Source organism: Sturnira hondurensis, unplaced genomic scaffold (genome assembly GCF_014824575.4).
Source record: "Sturnira hondurensis isolate 20B ecotype Veracruz unplaced genomic scaffold, ASM1482457v3 Scaffold0007578, whole genome shotgun sequence".
NCBI classification, from domain to species: domain Eukaryota; kingdom Metazoa; phylum Chordata; class Mammalia; order Chiroptera; family Phyllostomidae; genus Sturnira; species Sturnira hondurensis.
This window is the reverse complement of record NW_028080209.1, coordinates 857,739-878,035: the sequence shown is the minus strand read 5'-3', so window position 1 is coordinate 878,035 and position 20,297 is coordinate 857,739. Positions and strand designations below refer to the sequence as shown.

The 20,297-nt window shown below is 53.2% G+C and overlaps 3 protein-coding genes across 11 annotated transcripts in view; 2 read left to right on the top strand and 1 right to left on the bottom strand.

Moving 5' to 3' along the window:
- Positions 1–80: 80 nt before the first annotated feature.
- On the bottom strand, positions 81–3,962 carry SLC39A7 (solute carrier family 39 member 7). The gene is made up of 8 exons (XM_037052721.1): positions 3,630–3,962; positions 2,923–3,325; positions 2,666–2,834; positions 2,452–2,505; positions 2,159–2,317; positions 1,872–2,012; positions 1,464–1,660; positions 81–794 (listed from the first exon to the last, which is right to left on the bottom strand). The coding sequence occupies exons 2-8, from the start codon at positions 3,319–3,321 to the stop codon at positions 522–524; spliced, it is 1,392 nt and encodes a 463-aa protein (XP_036908616.1). The 5' UTR covers positions 3,322–3,325; positions 3,630–3,962; the 3' UTR covers positions 81–521.
- A 2-nt stretch (positions 3,963–3,964) lies between these two features.
- RXRB (retinoid X receptor beta) lies at positions 3,965–10,700 on the top strand. 5 transcript variants are annotated; one of them, XM_037052720.1, is made up of 10 exons: positions 3,965–4,303; positions 5,030–5,277; positions 5,780–5,936; positions 6,270–6,449; positions 7,752–7,924; positions 8,314–8,443; positions 8,635–8,767; positions 8,871–8,974; positions 9,295–9,400; positions 9,536–10,700. In XM_037052720.1, the coding sequence occupies exons 1-10, from the start codon at positions 4,078–4,080 to the stop codon at positions 9,681–9,683; spliced, it is 1,605 nt and encodes a 534-aa protein (XP_036908615.1). In that variant the 5' UTR covers positions 3,965–4,077; the 3' UTR covers positions 9,684–10,700. The 5 variants fall into 5 exon arrangements, with proteins under 5 accessions (XP_036908615.1, XP_036908611.1, XP_036908613.1 ...); XM_037052716.1 differs by having other exon boundaries at positions 3,985–4,303; positions 8,883–8,974; XM_037052718.1 differs by having other exon boundaries at positions 3,985–4,303; positions 8,883–8,974; positions 9,295–9,419; positions 9,536–9,625.
- A 232-nt stretch (positions 10,701–10,932) lies between these two features.
- COL11A2 (collagen type XI alpha 2 chain) overlaps positions 10,933–20,297 on the top strand; it is a 29,450-nt gene continuing 20,085 nt past the window's right edge. The window contains exons 1-9 of one of the 5 annotated variants that reach the window (XM_037052713.1): positions 10,933–11,736; positions 12,010–12,157; positions 15,032–15,181; positions 15,317–15,527; positions 15,983–16,145; positions 17,603–17,794; positions 18,669–18,746; positions 19,394–19,456; positions 20,109–20,288. In XM_037052713.1, the coding sequence (XP_036908608.1) occupies positions 12,073–12,157; positions 15,032–15,181; positions 15,317–15,527; positions 15,983–16,145; positions 17,603–17,794; positions 18,669–18,746; positions 19,394–19,456; positions 20,109–20,288 (1,122 nt within the window). In that variant the 5' untranslated portion in view covers positions 10,933–11,736; positions 12,010–12,072. Of the gene's footprint in view, positions 11,749–11,838; positions 12,158–15,031; positions 15,182–15,316; positions 15,528–15,982; positions 16,146–17,602; positions 17,795–18,668; positions 18,747–19,393; positions 19,457–20,108; positions 20,289–20,297 lie in introns of those variants that run through there. The other 4 variants (XM_037052712.1, XM_037052711.1, XM_037052714.1 and 1 more) reach the window with 4 other exon arrangements.

The following is a 20,297-nucleotide window of genomic DNA, read 5'->3' as shown; positions in this document are numbered from 1 at the left end:
AACAAAATAAAAATCAGACCATGAGATTAGTAACTAAAGCCCCCTGCCCGCCCCTGCAGAATCACTTCCAAATCAGGACACACGATTGAATGATGTTTAATAGATGTTTATCCCGACACGCCCCTTCCCCTGGTTTAGGGCTCTGATGTTCCCTGAAGGAGGGGAGGGACGAGGACCTTGGAGAGATCTGTGTGGCAGCTGAGAATAGGTGGGGTAGGAGACTTGGGGTAGGCTGCCCGTCACTGGTCTCTTCCAGCTTTGTACATGGCCCCATTTAGCCCCCTAAATCCAAAAACATGGTCAGCAATGTGCCCAACACAATGGTCCCTCTGGCCACCCATTCTCATCCCTACAGGCCCCATAAAACTGCCAAACCTTGTTGCCCTCATGCCAAAATCAGCACTTCCTTAGGATACAACTCTTTGGCAGATGCTTCTGGCCAGGGCTCCCAACCTCCACAGACCCCTGACACTGACAGCTTAGAAGTTTGGGGCTGAGGTGGGGGCAGTTAATCCCACCTCTCACTCCAGGTGGGCAATCAGCACCATCATGAGAACTCCCCCCAGCAGTCCCAGCACCTCCAGAAGTGACTGCAATGGTGATGCCTCCCTCAACAGCTCAGGCAACACGGACACTGTTGCTACGTAGATAAAGCCGCCTGCAGTGAAAGGCAGAATCCACCCAGGACCTGAACCACCTGCAACTTCACTGTCCACTGCCCCTCCTTCCGTTAGAAGGGCACAGGCTGTGCCTGCCAGTGCCCCTATTGATGTCAGTAGTTGTAGACGCATCGCCTGGTGGGCAGAAAAGAGAGGCACTCATCAATATCTAAAGTTTATCAGTGGCTTAGATGTGGCTGGTAGGGTATAGGTATATATGGTGGGATGTGTGTTTTTGGAAGCAGAAGAGTATGGCAAAAAAGGGCAGGGGGTGTAGAATAAACACTTTCTGAAAAATCTGAGATATCAAAAAGTTCCTTTTCAGCCCTGGCCAGGTGGCTCAATTGATTGAAACATTGTCCTATACATCAAAAGTTTGCAGGTTTGATCCCCCGGTCAGGGCACATCCCAAGGTTGTGGGTTTGATCCCTGATCAGAGCATGTAACCGAGGCAACCAACCCATACTTCTCACATCGATGTTTCTCTCGCTCCCTCCCTTAATCTTTGGCTGAGGGCTTAAAAAAAGAAAAAAAGGTCTTTTCCACAGACCTGATTCAGTAATCCAGGATGGAGAATGTGGTATGAAAGACCACCATAAACCATTGAGATGGTCTATAGCCAAAAGATATAACTACAGGAAAAGGAAAGAGAATTCTCCACCATTTCTTGGTTTATGGTCAGTAAGAGTATGATCTGTGCGGCACTAAGGAGAAGCAGTCTTTGGGGTGAGCAGAGGTTGGGGTTGGGGTGGGCAAAGGGTAAAGAGTCTGAGGCCATCATGTTTAGTGCACATCATCACCAACCTGCTTTTTGCTGCAGCCAGACTGGACCAAGATGGCAAAGTCCCCAACTTCATGGGGCACTTCATGTAGTAGGACAGTCATCGTGGTCAGGATCCCCAATCCCCAACCCCCTCGAAATGAAGCACCGATGGCCAGACCATCTGTGAAGTTGTGTGTCAGGTCAGCAGCCAGATTCAGGTACCCTGATACACGCAGGTCTTATACAGGAGAAAAGGGAGACAAAACAATTAGATGCTCCACCATCCCCATCCTGGCCCTGCTCAGCCATTATCACACTCCCCACACAGAAACCACATCACACCCAGCCCCTCAGTGTTTTCCAGACACCTGCCATTACCCGTAGCACATATTTCATGTGATTCATGATCAAGCCCCTTGCCCAAGCTTATTACCAACTCTGGGCCTCACCTGAACCTGTTTTTTCCTCTTTAGAATTCTGTGGTCTCACTGGCCCATCCTTGGGTGCTGTGCTGCCTCCTCTCCGCTTCCTCAATCCTCCTACTTCCTTTTCTTCTTCCTCTGAGTTCTGTTTCTCCTTTGAAGAACGCTCTGAGAGACGAAAAGGGTTGGTAAGGGTGGGGAACAGAGACCTCATATGTCCTCAGAAGGGAAGTCCCTTCCTAACTAAGGGCCACAGGATGAAGGGATTCTGAGGGAAGCAAGGTGGCTTTCAGGAGAGTTGTTCCTGGGCTTACCCTGTGTTCCATGTCCATGACTTCCATGCATGTGACCACGTCCATGACTGTGACTGTGTCCATGTTCTCCTTTTACATGTCTCACAAATTTCTCCACCACAAGAAAGGCGACAATTCCACTAAGGACCCATAGTCCCACAGACAGAATAGGGCCCTGGCCTGGGGATGGAGGCAATGAAACAATAAGGGAGATATGAATTCCAGACTCCTCCTCCTCAAGTGTAGGAAAAGAACTGGGAGGGACAGATCTTTCCTAGCACCCCAATCCCTATCTCCATCCACCCCCTCCTCACCACTGTGCGAGTGTCCATGTCCCTGCTGCTCTTGAAGGTGGTGAGAATGAGGTTCTGGAAGAAGGGAGAGAAAATGCAAGATGAGAGAATGAATACCTGACCCCAGGGTTGTGAATTTGCAGAAATATTGGAAGGTCAGAGATCACAAAGGGGAAAGAACCCCTTTGCCCAAAGAATATGTTAATATTCGAGGTAGAGACCTGAGATTACTTACCCAAGGCATGAGGGATGAGGTGCAGGAAGGCATCTCCCAGGAGTCCGCCAGAAGCAAAACTGAGCAAGATCTGGAGCACAGAGCGGTGCCGTGGAGAGTTCGACTCCACGGGGATAAGAAAGAGGATGAGAAATGGAGCTGCGGAGATCAGCACTGTGGCGCCTAGTGCCTGGTGAGGGAAAGTCATGGGTCAGGTATGCTGGGTTTCCTAACAATCCAGAACCAGTCCCTCTCTCCCCTATCTACTGGGGACTCACATAGGCCCAGAGAGTGACAGTGTCCAGGTCCTGCTTGATGCCTGGAGCCTCCCCATAGCTTCCATGGCTGTGCTCATGGTCATGTCCATGTTCTCTGTGGTAGAGGCTCTCATGGGATTGGCTATGGCTATGATCATGGTGCAAATCCTCATGTGAATGTCCGTGGTCGTGACCGTGGGTATGCCCATGCCAGATGCTCTCATGAGTGTGGCCGTGGCCGTGGGCGTGGCTGTGTCCATGGTGGAAATCCTCATGTGAGTGGCTCTGGCCATGGAAGTCCTCGTGCAGGTCCTCGTGCAAGTCACCATGACCCCTGTGTCCGGCCACTAGCAGCCCCAAGGCCGCCCAGATCAGCAGTCCCACGGCCACCCAGAGGGGGGCCCCCAGGCCTCTGGCCATCACGCTGACAAGAAGGACAGAGACAGTGACTCCACGTGATCCTTAACTCTACCTATGCAGGGCCGCATTACTCCGCTCGCGCCCTCCATCCACTTCTATGGGCCGCTTTCCCATTCCATTCTGCCCCCACCCGCACTGTTCCCAGGACTCGTTCTTTTTATTCTGAACCTCCTTCCGATGTAGAGCCTCCGGGACATAACTCTAAGCTGTGAGTATCCACTTTATGGACTCTCTGGGCCCTCGTCTGTATGACAAGGTGGGCGAAAAAAACCTGGAAAGGACGATAGGGGTAAGCGGGAAATCCTTACCGGCTCCAGGATCCTCTCCTTTCCCTGCTTCCTCGGACGTGGCAGTCCTGGCTCCCGCGAGAACAGAAAGTTCCGTTCCACCTCGGTCCCAATACCTTTACCAATGTGGCGGCACTCCGGTAGCGGCGAAGCCAACCTGCCCTGGCGCGCCTGCGTGAGGTTATTTGAGGGGATGGTGGGCGAGGCCAGCTAACATGCGGGAGGAGACCGCTTCCTTCGTTTTCATCTCGCCGAGGGGGCGGGAACTAGCTCGGAGACTTCCCGTCTATACCAAGATGGCTGCCACATAGGTGCTGTTGTTTTGGTGCAGAGCAGATCGAAGCGCTTAATTTGATCCGGTTCAGACCAAAGTCTTTTTCTTTGGGGTTTCTTCGTGCTCAGTTAGCCCCTCAGTCAGCCCCTGGGAATCTCTGGTACCTCTTGATCTCTCTACAATCAGCCAGGAATCATGTCTTGGGCTACGCGCCCGCCCTTCCTCCCCCAGCGGCATGCCGCAGGGCAGTGTGGGCCGGTGGGGGTGCGAAAAGAAATGCATTGTGGGGTCGCGTCCCGGTGGCGGCGGCGGCGGCCCTGGCTCGATCCCGCAGCGGCGGCGGTGGCAGCCGGAGAACAACAAACCCCGGAGTCGGAGCTGGGGGAGACTGGACGGGACGGGATGGGCGACTGCGGGCGGGGTGAGTGACCTAGCGAACGGACTTGCGAGCCAGTGACCGTGTTAGGTGCAACCTCTCCCCCCTCCCTTGGAGCTCTTCCTTTGGCGCTCCCGCCCCCTTGTTTGTAAACAGGCGTCCCCTGCCTCTGGAGGGCCTTAGAGCCCTGCCCCCGGGGCGGGGCGGGGCGGGGGGGGGGTGGTTGGGAAGCTTCCGCGCTCTTTGCCCTGGCTGCTGAATGGCCTACACACCGCCCCTCCCTGGCATGGTTCACGAATCCTCAAGTTGGAGGGCTACGGACCTTTGAATGCGGGGCTTCCGTTATAGAAGGGGTGTCTCCCGCTTAGCTCTATTTCTTGCACGCTGGGGTTGTAAGCTGGGAATGGAGGGTTTCCACGTGTTGCCCCACCCACGCAAGACTGGCTTGGGCATCTCTGGCTTGCGGTGACCAGATACATTGCTTGGAGTTTTTTCTTACCTGAGTTATCCTCCTTTCCTTTGTGAACGCTCCTCCTTGTCGCCACAATTAGGAGTTAAAGTGTTGTGTGACAACAGGGTGTCTGTCGTCTTGGGGATGGGGGTGAGTGCAGGGAATGGGGGTGAGTGTGGGGGTAGGGGTGGATGTAGGGGATGGGGCAGGGAGTAGTGGAGGATGTGGAAAAGTCTTCAGGTGCATGATCGAAGTCTCATTTTCCTTTTTTTGTCTCTCCTGTCTGTGTGTCTTTGTGCCTCTGTGTACCCCTCCCTCAGACTCCCGAAGCCCAGACAGTTCCTCCCAAAATCCCCTTCCCCAAGGTGCCCCTTCCCATTCTCCTTCTGGCCCACCTCTACCATCTTCAGCGACCCAGTCCCTTGGAGGCTCTGGGGCTCCACCCCCGCCCCCAATGCCACCACCCCCGCTGGGCTCCCCCTTCCCAGTCATCAGCTCTTCCATGGGGTCCCCTGGTCTGCCCCCTCCAGCTCCCCCAGGATTTTCCGGGCCTGTCAGCAGTCCTCAGGTGAGAGGTCGTGACCCACATTCTACCTTTCCACTTTCATTTCCTTGTTTTCCTTGTGACCCCAGATTCTTGTGTGAACTTCCCCATGATCCACTGACCTCCAGTCCTCTAACTCTGGCAGGCTTGTGGTCCTTGTGAGACCCCGTGTCCTTGCCGAGGTGATCTTGCAATGCATGCTTCCTCCCTAACCCTATAAAGGAACCCTAATATCCTGAATGTCCCTTTTATCTATCAGTTATTTTCTGCCCCTTTGGTCCCATCTGCCCTTCTGAGATACATGCCTTTCAAGGTCACTGTGTTGCACAGTTTCAGGGGACATTGTGTGTCTGATCTCGGGGTTGTGCTCTAGGATTGGCCCTTTACATGGATGCAGTGTAATAACGCCCTTAGGGATGTTCAATGCAGGGCCCTGCCTAGGTGTTAGGGCATGATTTCCATCACCTTTGAGAGATTCTCTTTCCCAGTGAGTCTCCCCATGACTTCCCTATTTCCCCTATCCCAGATTAACTCAACAGTGTCGCTCCCTGGGGGTGGGTCTGGCACCCCTGAAGATGTGAAGCCACCAGTCTTAGGGGTCCGGGGCCTGCACTGTCCACCTCCTCCAGGTGGCCCTGGAGCTGGCAAACGACTGTGTGCAATCTGTGGGGACCGAAGCTCAGGTATGGGGCTCAGAGGACCAATAGAGAGGAAGAAAGAAAGAGAGCCTGCCATTTATCATCCCCCATGGGAGTCCCAGGGCCTCATGGGGTGTCTTTGGAGCAAGTGAGCAGGGGGAGGCCCAATGAGAGCTAAAGAACCTGAAGCTGAGGTTTGGGATGGGGGTGGTCAGAGGGAAGAGTGGGACTGGACTGCCTCTCATGCCCTCATTCTCCAGCTCTGTATTTGGCAAATGCAGAGTAGACTTTAAAGTTTGCTGAAGGCAGGTTGGCAAAAGACTTAATGGTGAGGGATTTACCTGCAGCCTTGTTATTGCTGTTTCCCTCCATGTGTAGGCAAACACTATGGGGTTTACAGTTGTGAGGGTTGCAAAGGCTTCTTCAAGCGTACCATTCGTAAGGACCTGACCTACTCGTGCCGGGACAACAAGGACTGCACGGTGGACAAGCGCCAGCGGAACCGTTGTCAGTATTGCCGCTATCAGAAGTGCTTGGCCACTGGAATGAAGAGGGAAGGTAAGGTCCTGTCCTACCCAGGCTTCCCAGTCTACCCTATGGTAGGGGGTTGGGGAGGAAGACAGAAGATTTCAGGAAACCTCTAACTAACCTCTCAGGAAGGCTGGACTGTTTTTTCTCTCCTCCAGAGGGCGTTACTTGATTTCTCTCCCCTCCTCATCAGCTCTTCTCCCTGATACCTTGATCTGGTCCCTTGAGTTTCCTCTTAATGAGTGGTTCTATCTCTGGCCTACACCTGTGACTCCTGCCTAGTTTGGTGTGAGGGTAGGATAACTTTCCTTACCCGTGATGCATTTCTCTGTGTCCCCTTTCTAACCTGTGTAGCTCTTCCTCTCTTTGACACAGTGTACCCTCTCTTACTGTTACTGTGGTCTCTCCTTCAAACTCTGGCATTCTACTCTCTTAAGGTACAGACTTTACCGAAGGCCTCAGGGCTGTCTTCCCTCTTCTTTACCTTATTTTCTTCAGTCTGATTCTGGAATTCTTAGATACTTTGATCAAGAGGATATCTTGATCAAATCCTTCATTTTAGAGATGACTCTGAGGCCTAGTGTTCCAAGATCATGCAGTAAAAGAGCTGGGATCAGAACTCACGTCTCTGAAGACTCAGGGCAGTGCTCCTTATACTGCCTCTCTGTTGAGTCAGAAGAGTACAAGATTTGCAGTCAGGCACGCTTGGATTCAGATATGTGACTTACCATGTATTGTGTGAACTTGGGCAAGCTATTTGACTTCTCCAGGCCCGAAATACTTCATCTTTAAAAAGGCCCTGGCTGGGTGGCTCAGTTGGTTGTCCCATACACCAGAAGGTTGGAGGTTTGATTCCTAGTCAGGGCATATACCTAAGTTGCAAGTTCAGTCCCTGGTTGGGGTGGGTATGGGAGGCAACCAGTTGATGTTTCTCTCTCACATTGATGTTTCTCTGTGTCTGACTCTCTAAAATCAATAGACATATTTTAAAAAAATAAAATGAGGACCAGGGCCCACAGGGTGATTATAATAGAGTGAATGTTAAAATGTGTTTGACACATTCTTTAGTGTGTAATAGGCCCTCAGTTTAAATGTTACCTTTTTCTCTAATTCCTTTACACTCTTCTTTCCTTTTTTTTCTTGACTTATGTTACCTTTTATAACACCTGCTTCTAGATTGCCCCCAGTCCATCATAATTTGTAGTGACTTCCCCACTTCCTATAAGTATCTCCTAAGAGCCCCAAGACCCTGGTAAGGCCCTAAGGACATTTCAGAACCTCATCATGGCTGGCTGCTGACTTTCCACTTTTTCTTCCTCCCTCCCCCCACAGCGGTACAGGAGGAGCGTCAGCGGGGGAAGGACAAGGACGGGGATGGGGAGGGGGCTGGGGGAGCCCCTGAGGAGATGCCTGTGGACAGGATCCTGGAGGCAGAGCTTGCTGTGGAGCAGAAGAGTGACCAGGGCGTTGAGGGTCCTGGGGGAACTGGGGGTAGCAGCAGCAGCGTGAGTGATGGGGTCAATCCACTCTTCTTCGTGATGGGGGGTGGGAGCCTAGGTCTGTTCTGTCTCCCCCTCCCCTCCCCTCCCAACCCTCCTAACACTGTCTGGGACTGGAGGTGCTGCCAAACAAGGTCTCTTAAGTACCTGAGGTGGGTGCGATAGTATTCTCCGTCCCCACCTCCAAAATAACCCAGTGGCTGGCAGAACCACAGGCAAGTCCCAAATAAATGTTTTCACGAATTCTAGAAGAAAAGCCTAATTTACAGGGATTGGTTTAGGTGGGGCTTGAAGAAATACTATGTTGTAGAAGGGGGTGTCAAAAGTCTTTTACAAGGGGGGACTCCCAGTGTACTTCCAAACCTCCCATAACTCTTGCCCCCCATCTCCTGCAGCCAAATGACCCTGTGACTAACATCTGTCAGGCAGCTGACAAACAGCTATTTACGCTTGTTGAGTGGGCGAAGAGGATCCCACACTTTTCCTCCTTACCACTGGATGACCAGGTCATATTGCTACGGGCAGGTCAGTGACCTTACATCCCTTTGACCCGTCTTTGACATGACCATCAGTGAACCCAATGCACACTTAGATACTCAGGGAGTGAAGCTCACTGACCTCACTCACCACCTCTTCTCTTTCCCTGGTGTGCTTTGAATTCCATGGCCTGATCTCTGGCTCCTGATCCTTGCTGCCCACCCCCCCTGCCCCCCCAGGCTGGAATGAGCTCCTCATTGCCTCCTTCTCCCATCGATCCATTGATGTCCGAGATGGCATCCTCCTTGCCACAGGTCTTCACGTCCACCGCAACTCAGCCCATTCTGCAGGCGTGGGAGCCATCTTTGATCGGTCAGTGGCCCTCCACTGGGCTGGCCTATAAGTAGAGGGGGTGGGGCTACAGGCTGGTCCGTGTCCAAGGCTGGCTGAGCTGTGACCTTTGAGTGACCTGCAGGTCCCTCTCCAGGGTGCTGACAGAGCTAGTGTCCAAAATGCGTGACATGAGGATGGACAAGACAGAGCTTGGCTGCCTGAGGGCAATCATTCTGTTCAATCCAGGTAAGAAGATATCATCCCATCTTTCAAGACCAGGCAACCTTGGAGCCTTCTCTTCTCTGGAGACTCTTAGGTTAGCCAGCTATTCCCTCAGTAAGACCCTCAGCCTAGAAATCTCCCAGTTGACCATGAACAACCCACATCCACTGCTACATTCCACTTCTGACCCCATCCCATGTCCCAGCGTGCCCTGCTTCCCTTGCCAGGCATCTGGAGAAGGGCAATTAGATGGAGCCTGAAAGGGATATCATGTGGGCCGCTTCTCCCCATTTGTCTTGATTTGATTTTGCTACTTTCCTCCTCTGTCTTCCCTGCTGTTCCAGATGCCAAGGGCCTCTCCAACCCCAGTGAGGTGGAGGTCCTCCGGGAGAAAGTGTATGCGTCCTTGGAGACCTACTGCAAACAGAAGTACCCTGAGCAACAGGGACGGTGAGAAAGAGCTGTGGGGGTGAGAAATTGTGGGGACCGAGGCTCCCAGAGGGGTTGAGGTTAGGGGGCTGTGAGAGTGTGTTCAGGGCCCATGTGATTCCAGTTCTCACTCCACTTCTCTCATTCTCACCTCAGGTTTGCCAAGCTGCTGCTACGTCTTCCTGCCCTCAGGTCCATTGGCCTTAAGTGTCTAGAGCATCTGTTTTTCTTCAAGCTCATTGGTGACACCCCCATTGACACCTTCCTCATGGAGATGCTCGAGGCGCCCCACCAGCTGGCCTGAGCCCAGACACAAATGCGGTGCTTCCCACACTTGAGGACTCCACGTCCAAGAGGGACTCCACGTCCAAGAGGGACTCCACGCCTTGTGGCAGGGTGGGGAGGGGTCATGTTTTTAGAGTCCTGGTGGGGTGAGGACTGTAGGGCAGAACCGAGACCTCTAAGGGTCCATTAGCACTCTAAGAGGACCCCAGATCCTTATGAGGGCTGGATCTCTCCCTTCAGTGGCCTTGAGTCTCTGAATTTGTCTGGGTCTGCCATAATTTGGGGTGAATTCTCATCCCTGCATAGAATAATCTTCCCCCAGCGCAAGCACTGGCCTTGCTTCCAGGACTTTGTGTCCTTCTCATCTTGCCTCACTTAGTTCCCCGTCTGGATACACAGTGCCCCCAGAAGTGGATGTTTGGGGGGCAGGCTCCCCCAAACTGGTGGACATGGGAGTAGGGCTCTGGCAGGCCTTCCTATAACCAAGCCTGGCAGATGGGGGCTACTCTGGAAGAGCAAGGGGCCCTGTCACTGTCTACTCCGGAGTCACCTCTTACCTTCATTTCCTTCTGAAGCCAGACTGAAAAACAAGGTGGTGGCGTGGTGGTTAAGGGGCGGGGGGAGATGCAGGAATCCATTTGCTATTTTTAATTTCCTCTGAGGATAGAGACTTACAGTTAGACTCAAAGAAGTACTGTATTTTTCCCAGGTTGACTAAGAAATGCCAGTGGTGGAGGTGGTATTTGGGAAAGGCAGGGCCTCAGGATGGTATGTCCCTGGGGTTCTTGAAGCTTTGGCCTTCTGGACCCCCTCCTCTCATCTCTTCCTGTCTAACTTGGGGAAGGTGCCTGGGCTTTTCTGTAAGGGTGCTCCCCCAGCCCTGGGCACACACGATATAGGCTGGGGACACAGGACACAGAATTTAGGGAAATGGCTAGCCTACAACGATGGGGTGCTGGGGCTGCATGACTTTTGCCCTGCAGCTTTTCTCCCTGGGTTTCTTTCCTTTCACACATAAAATCGCTTTCAAATTGGAGTCGCTGTTTTCTGGACTGAGGTGACTGTTGGGGGTAGACAACTGGCTGGGTGTGTTTGGGGGTGGTATCCGGTTGGTCGGGACCTCTGGACTGCTCCCTTGATACCGACACTGTGGCCGAGGTTCCCTGGGGCTGAGGGGCAGCCGCAGGGTGGGGGGACACAAGGCACGCTTTGTCGGGGAGAGGGATGAGGGGGTGCCAGGCTGGGGGCGGGGCGGCGGATTCTCAAAGGCGCCTTGTTCGCTAGCGCCCTCCTAGCGACAGTGGACTGCGGAGCCTTGCGCTGCCAGCATGTCCTCACTGGCCGCTGAGGGCTCCGGGCAGACCCGGCGCGGTGCCCATTCCTGGGGCTCACTTGGGGACTGGACGCTGCTGCATCCTCAGCTGTTGCCCACCTGGAGGTGGCCTCTTGTCCTTGAGTGACCTCTTTTCCCCGGACTCTTCCAACTAGCGTAGACTGTCCCTTCGTCTCTCCACTAGGTCCGTTTTCATCTGGGTTCCCAGACTTCTTTACCTCACCCCCCCCATTTTCACCTCTTGGGACGTGATTAACCTGTTTGTCCAGTCTCTGTCCCCTACTCAGGCTCTCTCCACCTCCCTCCCTGCCCTCCACCCCCTATCCCCTGCAGACTTTGCCTTCCAGCCCCAGGTCTCCAGCCACTATCTATAGCCCTGTCTATAAATACCCCTGCCGCGGCTGCTCTGTAATTATATGGGGCAGGGTGGGGGAAGTAATTGTGGAGACGTGTTGGGGGGTGGTAGCGACCCCCAGGCCCGCCTCTCCCCTCCCACTGTACTCTTAAGTCCCGCCCAGGACTCTGCCGAAAGGGGGCTGTGGGCCCCCAAGGGGGAGGGAACTGAGGGGAGGGGGTTGTGACTGGACGTCTGGGTCCTAGAAAAGGAAGGGGCCGGGGAAGAGATTGGGGTTCCTGAAAAGAGAATCTTGCGATGTAGGCCATTGAGTTCTTGCAAGGAGCAGGGCAGAGCAGTCAGAGGATCAGCGAAGGAGTATTCCTGTCCGCTTCCCCACCCCAGGTGGAGACCGAGGTGGGGCCGGGGTTCTTCCTGGCGGTTGTGGGCGGGCAGCTGGAGTAGTGGGGCGGGGTGGGGGCTCTGGGCCACAGGGGTGGCTGAGGACACACAGGAGACGGGAGCTGCGGCCACTGAGAAGGGAGCAGTGCCGGGAGGCTGTCAGCTCCTTGCTGCATGGAGCTCGGCCGCGGAGGGCACTTGCTACCCAAGAGCCTCTGACCTCTCCCTGGGACCCACGCGTCCAAGGCTTACAGTCCGATCGTTCTCTCCTGTCAGCCTGGGACGTTCATTGCCTCCGGCGCCCTTGGGTCCCCGGGACCGGTGTTCTGGTCATCAGCCATGCAGCGGTTCAGCCGCTGCTGCCGTCGCCTCCTCCTGCTTGTACCTCTGGTGCTGGGGCTAAGCTGGGCCCCAGCCTGGGCAGGTAAGAGGAGTCCCTGCGCCTGTGTCCTCGGAGTCAGTCTGGGGCTCTGAGTACCCTGGGCATGGGGCAGCTGGTGCCTGGGGCGGAGCTTCTGAGTCCAACAAGGGGATCAGAGGTCCAGGGTAGAAGATAGGATACCTGGGTCCCATGCAGCCAGGGTAGGAATCTCTTTCCCTCCTTGAATTAACTGGGGGAGGGCAGCTGAGGCTAAAGGGGAGTCTCACCTTAGCCGTGAGTGGGGTGGGATGCTGGGGTCGTGGGGAGGGCGGAAGATGGCCAGTGCCGGTGTGGTCCAGCCAGTAATGGGGTGAGGGGGTAGATGTCAATGCAGATGGGTGAGAGGTGCATGTATTTCTTCCTGCTTTCTGTCTGTGTCTTGAGGCTGAGGGAGAGCATCTGTGGATCAGAGCACAGCCTAGTAAATAGAGAAAGAAGGGATGCCTGAACTACTTCCATTGGCTTCCCAGACAGGAACCCCTTCCCCCTCCCTGTGCCCTCGATGCTGCCACGCGGCTGGCTCGGGGGAATACTGGGGCTGGCTGCCAACAGGACGGCCGCTGGACAGGCCGGGATCAGGTGTCTGAGGTGGCAGCCAAGTCTTTGCATTCCTGCCCCACTCCGCCCCCTCTGGCCAATGGGGGCTCTCCTGGGATCCTGGTGTTCACAATTCCAGTCTTTTCCTTCTTTTTCCCAGGGTCCAGAATTCCTGGCTTCAAGGAAAGGGGCTTTGATGTCAGAGGGGAGAGAGCTGAGAGCACCTGGGTCCTAGCAGGCTAGAGCAAGCCCCCCCCCCCCCAAACCCTGGAAACTGATTTGCATATAACTTGACTATTTCTTTTCTGCTTTGGAGAGAAAATGGTCAGAATAGCAACATAAAGGATTCAGATTAGATTACAGAAGGAAGAACTTCCAAGTTGTGAGCAGTGTGAGGCTCAGGGACAAGGGACAAGTGTGCAATGTTTAGACTCTAGGAGTCTTTCTTGGGGGAAAAGGGACCGTGTAGCATGGAGGTAGGGAGATGGCTGAGGTGACTGTCTTATTTTGGAACTGCGTTGTTAGAGGTGGGACTCTATAGGGAAATGGGTTAATGCATAATTCAAAAGAATAATGGATGAGGCATTTGGGGGCCCAGTGGTAGAATGTTGGTGGTGATGGAATGATGGAGCTGCCCGTGGGGAGCCTGTGGGGCAGATTGAGGCCAGAGACAGTGGGACACATATGTGGCCTGTGGTGGGAAGACAGGTGGGTAGCCTGTGGGCGGGTCATCTATAGGATGGAACTGCACTGTCCTGGGGATTGGTGGAGAGTGGGTGCTCCTGAGGTCTCCTTAGCCTGGGGTCTCTGTGAGTCCTGTGTCTCTGTCTCACTTACCGCCTGTCTCTCAAAGAAGCCCTTGTGTACTGTGTTTGTGGAGCTGCCACACTCGGAGGCCAGGCTAGGGCGGGGGTAGGATGGAGGGGGCAAGGCCGTGGTTTCCTGGCTCCTGGACTCAAAGGGCCTTTTCTCTGCCTGCCCCCCCCCAACCCCACCCACACCTCAGCCACCCTGCCCAGCTCTGCTCTCCTGATAGCTCTGGCCCCTGCCTTGCCCCATGCTTCTATGAAAGTTTTGCAGGAACTTTCTTTGGAATTTTTCCAGTCTGGAGCTGATGGTGTGAGGAGTGTGTATAGCAGGGAGCAAGAAATGGAGAGGTGACCTTTGTCTTGCTGGGAGTTTGAGCTCTAGGAAAACAAGTTCTAGGTGGATAGGGCTGGTGGCCTGGGTCTTGAAACTGAACTGTGAATGCTGAGTGGGATGGGTGGTGGAGCAAGGTTGAAGTTTCAGTCGTGGGGAACTTGCCCAGGTTTTGGGCAAGGATTCTGATGGAATCTACAGATGTGTGTCTTGGGGCCTTGGACTTGCTCTGGCTCCACGTGGCAGCTTCAGGCTCTCCCCCTACCCTGCCCCTCCACCCTTCTCCCAAGGTAGGGGCACAGGCTCCTGGGTGGATCTTTCTTATATCTCCTTCCTCTTTATGATCAGAATTATCCCTACCTCTCCAAATTTGGGAACTGTAGCAGTTTGAAGCCCCCTCCCTGTAGAGGTGTCTCTCTGCTCCCCCTGGGCCCCCTGCACCTCTGGTGCCCGGGATGATCGATTGCCCAGATGTTTGTGCTGGAGACATGGGACAGATGCCAGAGATCCAGAAACCAAAAAGACAGAAAGAGAGTTGGAAAGTGGGAGAAAGACAAGGAAAGAGAAAGGTGGACAGAGTGTGAGGGAAATGGAAAAGGACAGGCAGGGAGAAAGAGACTAACAGGTACAGAGACAAAGACAGGAAGAAAGACAGTGAGAGAAAGAAGGGGAGGTGGGTGGAGAGTGGAGAGAGATAGTAGGAGAGATTAGAGAGCTCTGGCCAACCAGTGTAGCTGGGTTTGCTGGGCGTCCTCCTGTGAACCAAGGGGTCCCTGGTTTGATTCCAGGTCAGAACATGTGCCTGGATTGCTGGTTCCATCCCCAGAGACATTAATGGAAGGTGGTAGCAGATATCTCTCTCATACTGATGTTTTTTGCCTTCTCTTTCTCCCTCCCTTCTCTCTCTAAAATAAGTAAATAAATCATTTTTTGAAAAGAATAAAGATAGAGTCATAGGCTGTAAGGCAGAGGTAGGGAGAGAGTAAGCATGACAGGGTGTTGGGAGGGGGAGGGGCAAGAGTGAACATGAACACCTGTGACTCTGGTTTCCCATTCATTCCAGAGCAAGAAAAGGAAAGGCAACCTTTGCTTTCCAGGGAGCATGAATCCCAGGAAGCTGAGTTCTAGACTGCAAATGCCCCTTCTCTAGGCCCTCCTGAGGGTGTGTCCCACCCCCTGACCCTCATGGACCCCCCCCAGGTACACCCCCTGTGGATGTGCTTCGGGCCCTGAGGTTTCCCTCCCTCCCTGATGGTGTCCGAAAGGCAAGAGGTATCTGCCCAGCTGATGTGGCCTACCGAGTGTCCCGACCTGCTCAGCTGAGCGCACCCACTCGCCAGCTCTTCCCAGGTGGGTGATGTGGTGGAGCAGGGAGAGCGGGGCTAGGTCATGGGTGGGATTTGCGATCAGAAACCTGAAGGGAATGAGTTTGTGGTTCTGTTTGCTTTTCGTGACACCTGTGTGTGTGTCTCTTTTGGGTCCCAGGAGGTTTTCCCAAAGATTTCTCTTTGTTGACTGTTGTCCGGACCCGCCCTGGCCTCCAGGCTCCCCTCCTCACCCTTTATAGTGCCCAGGGCATCCGACAGCTGGGCCTGGAGCTTGGCCGACATGTCCGCTTCCTGTATGAGGATCAGACTGGCCGACCTCGGCATCCAGCTCAGCCAGTCTTCAGAGGCCTGAACCTAGCAGATGGCAAGTAAGTTAGCGTGCGCCTCCAGTCCGTCTGACCGGCAGTTTCAGGAGCTCCCCTCTGGCCACTGCCCCAGAATCCCCACTCCTTAAACTGGGAAACCCTGCCTACCATTTAGGCCATCCTTCACCTACCACTGCTCAAACTTCAGTTGCTTGTAGCTTAGAGTTTGGGCTTTGGAGTTTAAATCCTCGGATGTAGTACTAGCCTGTTCTTTGGGCAAGTTACTTAGCTCGTTGAACTCCCATTTCTGTGTTTGTAAAGTAGGGTTAATAGAATCATGAGAGTCAAAAGAGAAACTGCCTTCCTGGTGCCTGGTGCATTGTAAGCACTCAATAAATGATAGCTACTGTGCTTACTACTATTACTATTACTGGCCTTAACCCTTTCATCAGCTGCTTCCCAGCTCTGTTGACTTTCTTCCTTCAGTCAGTCACTTGAACCTTTCACACCATGACCAGGTGGCACCACATGGGTGTGGCTGTAAAGGGCCAGTCTGTCACCCTCATTGTTGACTGTAAGAAGCGAGTCACCCGGCCCCTCCCCCGAAGTACTCGTCCAGTGTTGGACACGCGTGGAGTGATCATCTTTGGTGCCCGTATCTTGGATGAAGAAGTCTTTGAGGTAACCAGAGCAATCAGAGAACAGAGTTATTTCTTGCCCCCTATCTTATAGCTATTCCTCTTCTGGCCCTAACATGCCATCTTCCTATTCCCTAACCCTCATTTTTCCTCTCATGCATGCATATTCTAATTTCCTATCCCCAGGGCTAATTTTCTCTGAATGAGAACTAGGTGTCCACTTACATGGTGGCCACTTATATGGCAGGACTGTCCACAGTCACTTATTCTGTCATTCAGTCTTCATGATTCTGCCCATTTATCCATCCATTCAACCAGTCTCTCTGTCTCCTCACTCATCCATTCACCCACTCACCCTTCCATTTACCCACCCATCCAGTTACCTACTCACCCATCACTCAAGCATTCAGGTTTGTATCTATCCATATGACCATTCTTCCCCTACTCAGCCATTTCTTCCTTCAAACCACTTATCTATCAATCTGTCCTTCTGCTCATCTATTCTCTTTAGCCCATCTGTCCATTCACTCACTCATCCGCCTCCCCACCCCATCTACCCATGCATATAAGGGTGCATACAACCATTCATCCACCACTTGCACACCCATTTCCTCACCTACCCACTCTCTGTCCAACCTTTCATTCATCCATCTATTCACTTCCACCCATCTACCTGCCCACTACTATTTTCATCTGCTCTGTACCTCCCATTTATCTACCCACCAATTCATTCATTCATTCATTCATTTCATCATTTATCACACTTCCCATTAAGTCATGCATTTGAACCCCCATTAACTCACTCATGCACCCACCCACCCACCCAACCAGTTAACATTTTCTGAATATCTGCTTATTTAATGCCAAAGGGAAAATAGAATAATAATAATAAGGTTTCTGTCATTCCAAGCAGTTCCCCATTCTGTTCTGGAGATGAGGCAATACCCCAAAATACAATACAAGGCAGGGTTTGTTAAGTATCACGTATGGGCACAAATAAAAGCCATTGGAATTCTGAAGTGTCTTTCCCTTCCCTCATTTCTAGAGGCCCTGGGAATTCTCATCATTACTGCCAGTGGGAGGTCAGAACAACTAAGGCTGGGCCACTGTCTCCAGGAGCCCCTGTGAAAAGGCCCAATCAAGCATTACCACAGGGGCAGGGGGTAGGCAAAGGGTATTGCATTTAGAGTTGGATGGTATGAATCCTGATTCTACCACTGTTAGTGACCTTGGGCCAGTCATTGCCTCTGAACTTTTCTGAATGGAATGTATCTGAACAGTGGGCGTAAAGATCCTTGTGCTACTGACTTTCCCAGTTGTTGAGAAGGTCCAATGGGGACTGAAAAGGGCTGTGCACATGGAGGGCTGACGATGACCTTCTCCCATTGTACAGTTATGCCTAGAATTGGCCTCCTACCTTCTGTCCCAAACTGTACCCTTTGTCTCTCTCTGAAGCCCTCTCTGCCTCCCTCCATTGGTGTTCCTTCCTCATGTTTGCAGGGCGATGTCCAGGAGCTTGTCATTGTTCCGGGGGTGCAAGCTGCCTATGGATCCTGTGAACAGAAGGAGCTGGAGTGTGAGGGGAACTGGAAGGAGAGACCTCAGAAACAACACTCTTACAGAGCCCAGAGGTCTCCAAAGCAGCAACCATCAAGACTTCGTAGGCCCCAAAACCAGGAACCCCAGAGACAGGTGAGGGAGCTAGGTGGACCCCAAACTAAAGCACACCGCAGGGAGGGAAGACACTCAGACACCCCCCCAAGAGAGTTCCTCCAGTGTCCAGAGCACCCCGTCCTATTTTGGGCCTCCTGTTCTTCCCTCCCTAATGCCCTTCCCCAACCATACCTCCCTATTCCCATCACTCACCCCCCAGTCCTCATTCATCAACCTTTTTATTTTCATTTCAAAATAAAAAGAATCATTATGAAGAATTTGTGGCTGGGAACTGTGTCCCCTCCTTGTGTCTCCTCCTCTGCCAGTCTTCCTGAAACTATGTCCTTGGGTTTCCCATTCCTTCATTGAATTAAGAGATTAGAAGAGAGGGTGAGGGGCTGAGACTTTAGGACAGAGGATGGGAAAGCAGATTAGGGGAGAGAGAGAAGCAGGGAGAAAGAAGCTGAAATGGTGAGACCTAGGAGGAGAAATGGGGAAGGAGCAGAAGATAGAGGGAATCCTGAAAGAGTCTCTGGAAGGTGGAGGTGGGGCCGTGTCTGGCTCCTGTACAGGAGGGGGTGGCTAAGGGGCAGTGCTGGGAGAAGGCAGGGAGGCTGTGGATTGGGTAGAGTTCTGAAGGTTAGGGTGACAGATTTGACCTGGGGTCAGTGGTCTCAGATCAAAGTGCCAATCTCTTAATTGTGTCTGCTTCTGTCCCACATGCGGGATCCCCCATTTCCTGCCTCTCCCCATCTCTCTCCTGTCCCCCAATCTATCTTTTCATCTCCAACTCTGTTTCTCAACTTCATACCTATCCTGTTCCCCAATCCCAAACCATCTCACCTCCCTCACTCTACCCTCCCCTGCCCCCCACTCCTTCCTACCTATCCTGCTGCCCCTTCCCTAACCCCAGCCCACTGAGTCTCTCCACTATGACTACGAGCCCCTCTATTACGATGTGATGACTGCGAGGACGACCCCTGATTACCAGGTAAACTTGAGAGACCTCTTCCTTTCTATTATTTCTTCTACCACCCTGTGCAAATATCTATGACACCAAGTGTGAGGAAAGGCGCCATATATTTAGACAATGGAGGTTTCCTCACTGCCCCCTCCCATGTCTCTCTGCTGCAGAGGCCTGGGAGCCCCAACCACAGGGCTCCCCCTCCCCCCAGGTGGTGCCACACCCCACCCCGAAAGTCTGCCCCACCTGCCAAGAGGTCAGCAGCCTGGCAAGCATCCCCTTCCCCAGGCTGGAGACCCTCTCGAATTAGAGGCTCTGGGCCAACATGGGGCCAGCCTTCCCACTCCGGAAGCCCAGCTCAGCAGACAGCCCTCCCCACTGTCTGGGGCCCCCTCAGGACCAGAGGCAGCGGTTACTGGCAGGTAGAGCCAGGGCATCCAAATCTCAGCTTCCAAGCCTCTGTGATCACAGAGAGTCGCTCTCCCTAAACTGTCCCCCTCTAAAGGGGCTGTAAGACCTGAGATTTCCCCCACCCCTAGCACAGACAGACACTACCCTTGGGGAGGGGGACATGGTACTGCTTTGGTCGCTTTGCTGCCCTTCTTGCTAACCTCTCTTCGTCCCTTCCCATCCCACCCCCGTGCTACTCTCCTCCCCCTTCTCCTTGGTGTTAGTACCCTACCCCAGGTCAAGAGGAAGGAGTCCTGGAGTCAAGCCCCTTGCCACCCCCTGAGGAGGTAATTCCACCCCCCACGTTCATCCCAGCTGGGGGCAGTGGGTAGCTGTGACCCACCAGTCAGGCCCTATGTCATCTTGATGAATCAGCCCCTCCTCTGGCCAGAGGGCTCTTTGTCATGTTCATTTGTGGTCTTCTGTCTCCTGGTCATTCCAGACCAATGGGTCTGCTTGTCTCTCTCAGTACAAGCGTTTTTCTTTAATGTCCATGTGTCCTTCCATTGTTCTTTGATTTCAGAGTAGCCTCCTCTCCATGCTTCTGTCGAATGGTTTTACTTCCTGTGTCCCATTTCTGTTCCTAAGAGCCATTTTCTGTCCAATGCTATCCTTTGTTTCTTTGGCTATTCCCTAAACTCCATTGTCTATCATGTTCATGGACTGTCCACAGTGAGTCCAGCCCTCTGGCCACCCTTCTTGTTATCCACCATTTCTTCCTACCAAGCCCATTTTCTGGACATCCCTCCTGATTTAGGGTCTTGATGGCCTATCACCTTTCTATACAACTGCTCCCCTTGCTCTTCTTGGGAAAAAACTCCAGTCCCAATTACCTTCATAAATCCTTTGGGCTAGAAGTTTTCACACCTGGGGTCCAGGGAAAACTCCTTTCAACCCTAATGCCCCTGTCTACCCCTCTCCCTCCCCATCTCCGGGAAGGAGCAGACAGATCTCCAGGTCCCCTCCACAGCCAACAGGTTCCTGACAGAGGAATATGGGGAGGGTGGCACAGACCCCCCAGCAGGGCCCTACGATTACACCTATGGCTATGGGGACGATTACCGTGAGGAGACGGAACTTGGCCCTGCCCTCTCTGCGGAGACAGCCCGCTTAGGAGCCGTAAGTGAA

Bases quoted from the DNA above. Each gene is read 5' to 3' on its own strand.
- SLC39A7 (XM_037052721.1), bottom strand. From the start codon at position 3,321: ATGGCCAGAGGCCTGGGGGCCCCCCTCTGGGTGGCCGTGGGACTGCTG. The intron at 2,013-2,158 runs GTAAGCCCAGGA...TTCGTCTCTCAG, and splicing joins TCATGGACATGGAACACAGG to AGCGTTCTTCAAAGGAGAAA. The intron at 795-1,463 runs GTTGGTGATGAT...TCTGCCCACCAG, and splicing joins CTGGCTGCAGCAAAAAGCAG to GCGATGCGTCTACAACTACT.
- RXRB (XM_037052720.1), top strand. From the start codon at position 4,078: ATGTCTTGGGCTACGCGCCCGCCCTTCCTCCCCCAGCGGCATGCCGCA. The intron at 5,937-6,269 runs GTATGGGGCTCA...CTCCATGTGTAG, and splicing joins CTGTGGGGACCGAAGCTCAG to GCAAACACTATGGGGTTTAC. The intron at 8,768-8,870 runs GTCAGTGGCCCT...AGTGACCTGCAG, and splicing joins GTGGGAGCCATCTTTGATCG to GTCCCTCTCCAGGGTGCTGA.